At 37.5% G+C, this 3,092-nt stretch overlaps 1 protein-coding gene across 1 annotated transcript; it reads right to left on the bottom strand.

Annotated features, from left to right (window-relative positions):
- Positions 1-2,243: 2,243 nt before the first annotated feature.
- LOC149205139 (uncharacterized) lies at positions 2,244-2,750 on the bottom strand. Its single transcript, XM_089397323.1, has one exon. It carries the CDS (start codon positions 2,748-2,750, stop codon positions 2,244-2,246), a length of 507 nt encoding a protein of 168 aa, XP_089253449.1.
- Between the last annotated feature and the right edge of the window lie 342 nt (positions 2,751-3,092).

The following is a 3,092-nucleotide window of genomic DNA, read 5'->3' on the forward strand; positions in this document are numbered from 1 at the left end:
CTATGCACGTGATTGATAAGCAAGGTATGTGTAGCGAGCTTTTTCAAAGAGATAACAACAAGACCTTTATTATGCTTAATCAGTTCGTTGAGCAACAAATTCACAAACAAGGCAACTAACTCCTACCTCCCATAATGCTAAGACTAATCTGCACGAGCTCTGGTAGCTTTAGGGACACTCTGCATAGCAGTTGCATAGCACCCTGCGTAGTGACGACGAGGCAAAATTTCTGAAACTCTCTGTTATGTGCCTTCAGTGTGTGACGAATTCTTCAAACCTCCTACACGACAAACCAATTCATTCACCTGCGATCAGAAAATGGTAGCCTCTTGGAGAGATTTGAAAATGATTCAAAATCTGTGATGACGTAATTAAACATGTTGCTTAATTAGCACTCCACCTGAAAAACAATCATACTTAAATTTTGGGAGCGTTTATAGGATTTGGGAGAATGATGTGGGTATGATGACCAAGCTTATATATGGTTTATTCGAGTGAATTTCAATCATCATACGAAATGATGTTTTAATAGGGAATTTAGGCCTAGGATTAAAAGGGACTTAGGATTAGGATAAAGGGGATTTAGGCCTAAATAGGAATAATGGATGGCATGAATGATTTGCAATAGGGAATAATTCGAAATAATAAGGGGATAAGGGAATAGGATATGTAGGACTAAGGGAACAAATAGGGAATGTGGACAAATAGGGAATAGAGCATGAGGGGAATAAATGATATATAAAGAGGGAGAAGATTGTAATATTTGTAACCATTCTTCTTTGACATCATTCCTTTTGACTGTAAACACATTGTTCAGATGAATGACTCTATCAAATCCCCAAACTCTGACTCAAAAATCATAATGACAGCTCTCAAAAATCAAACACCCCTTCCCATTACTGATTAAGACTTTGATGAACAAATGAAAACCACTTTTATAATGACTTCCCATGCAGTGGTTAGTCAAACTCATAATAGTGAAAAAGTTTGTGAGTTTGACCTTTTGTATGACAGCAAGGATATGAATTTTCAAAGACCTTCAACTAGTAATAAACTAATTGAATCTAACATTGGCTCCATTTGGGATGGAAGCCTCCTTGTGAGGTGCCATGAAAAACACCGCAGACCAGAAGCCTATCCATTGGGCAATGGAAACAATGTACAAAACTAAGAAAAAGAATGACAAATCTGGAAAAATTTAGTGACCGAACTGACTATAAAATAACATAATTGACAAACTCTTATCTAACAAACTGATTTATTTATGGCAGTAGAATGCCAAGACCTTATGGCCTTCACCTCGGGAGTCAAATCCTGACTCCTACTACCCACACTTGCATTATTAAAAAGTAAAATGGTATAGACAATGACATGATATTGCAGTTGTGACATTATGTGAGAAAATGTTTGAGCAGCCTGCCATTTACAGGCCCTACTCCAACTGATTGATCAGATAAATCCTCAAGAAGATAAGCATTCTTTCCCCTAAATGTAGCAATTTAAAAGGTCCCTTCCACATATTTTTGAACTTTCCATGTTTTCCCTTGTCTTCATTCCAAGCATCCCACTTTAATACCAGATCTCCAATTTGAAAGTCAACTTCCTTTGTTCTTCTATCATAAATTATTTTGATTATGTCTTGTATCAATTGTGTGTTTTTAAACACCTCTTCTCTGGACTATTGTAGTTGAATCATTTGGCCAATCCTCTGTTGCATATCATTTGGCTCTACCTCTACCTCCTGCAATAGTTTCATGACTGGAACTCCCAATGAGGAAGGAAAAAGTGCATTTGTCCCATAGACCAGCTGAAATGGAGACATGCCTATTGACTTCTTAGTACTCACATGATCTACCCACAATGCATGAATCAATTTCTTATGCCAGCTCTTCTTATTCTCCTGCAGAAATTTCTTGATAATGTTGACCAGAATTTCTTGATAATGTTGACCAGAATTACCCTGAGAATAATGGGTTATGGAATGGACTAGAACAATGTTATATTTATGGCAGAATTTTATCATTTTCTTTGACTTAAAGGAAGCAGCATTATCTTTAAAAAAAATTGTGGACAGCCAAAACGAGACAAAATGTTACCTTCCAGAAATTGAATGATCACCGTGTCTATAGCCTGTCTGGTGGGAACTGCTTCAATCCACTTGGTAAAATAGTCCATTGTCGTTAATATCTATTTATGTGTCCAGATGAAGTGGGATGAATTTCACCAATGAAATCAAGTCCCCATTACTCGAATGGTGACTCAACTGCTATAGGCTTTAGGGGCAATGGGAGCAACTTCTTTCTTCCTTCAAACATCTGACATTCCCGACAACTGACCACCTTTTTATAAACATCAGCAAACAAACTAGGCCAATAAAGGCCAGCTCTTAAGATCTTGTTCATTGTGGTTTTCCAATACAAGTTCCCACCACAGTCTCCTTCGTGGAACTCCTCCATTACTGCTTGAGCCTCGTCTTCTAGCAAACAATTGAGCAGCATTCCATTAGGATCCTTCCAATATAAGAACTGATCAATAATGCAGAATTTAACTGCCTTCAATTTTAGAAAGTGAGCTTTAGTTTTAGGCCAGTCTAGAGGTGCTTGTAAATGCTGCAACACGTATAAAATATCAGCATACCAAGGTGAGGTAGCAAAATTTTCCGACACTTGTTGGACAGTACTTGAAAGATCTTCTTCTGTTAGGACAGCCAAGAAATTAATTTGAAGTGACTGTAGATTTGATTCAGCCATCATTCGAGCCAAGCCTTGGCCTTTAATCAATTTTGTTGGCTTGATCTCAATGTCATATTCAAGTATCGAAGCAATCCACTTGCCCCTTCTTCCATCTAGATCACTTTTAGTTAAAAAAAATTTGACTGCAGCACTAGGCACATAAGCCACAACATGAGAATGCAAAATGTATACCCAAAAATCCTTCAAGGCCTTAACAAGAGAAAATACTTGTTTTTCCATTATGTCATATTTGAGTGCAACGTCTCTAAGCACCCTGCTGAAAAATGAAATAGGTTGTTCAACTCCCTGCTAACTTTTCTGCAATAGGTTAGTAGCGATATTGTGCTTAGAAGCAAAAGA

The sequence above is a fragment of the Pinus tabuliformis genome, chromosome 1_2, assembly GCF_031772625.1.
Source record: "Pinus tabuliformis cultivar Carrire ecotype Pingquan chromosome 1_2, CPIR1, whole genome shotgun sequence".
Classification (NCBI taxonomy): domain Eukaryota; kingdom Viridiplantae; phylum Streptophyta; class Pinopsida; order Pinales; family Pinaceae; genus Pinus; species Pinus tabuliformis.

What these genes read in the sequence shown, in the direction of transcription:
- LOC149205139 (XM_089397323.1), bottom strand. Translation starts at nt 2,750, where the DNA reads ATGGCTGAATCAAATCTACAGTCACTTCAAATTAATTTCTTGGCTGTC.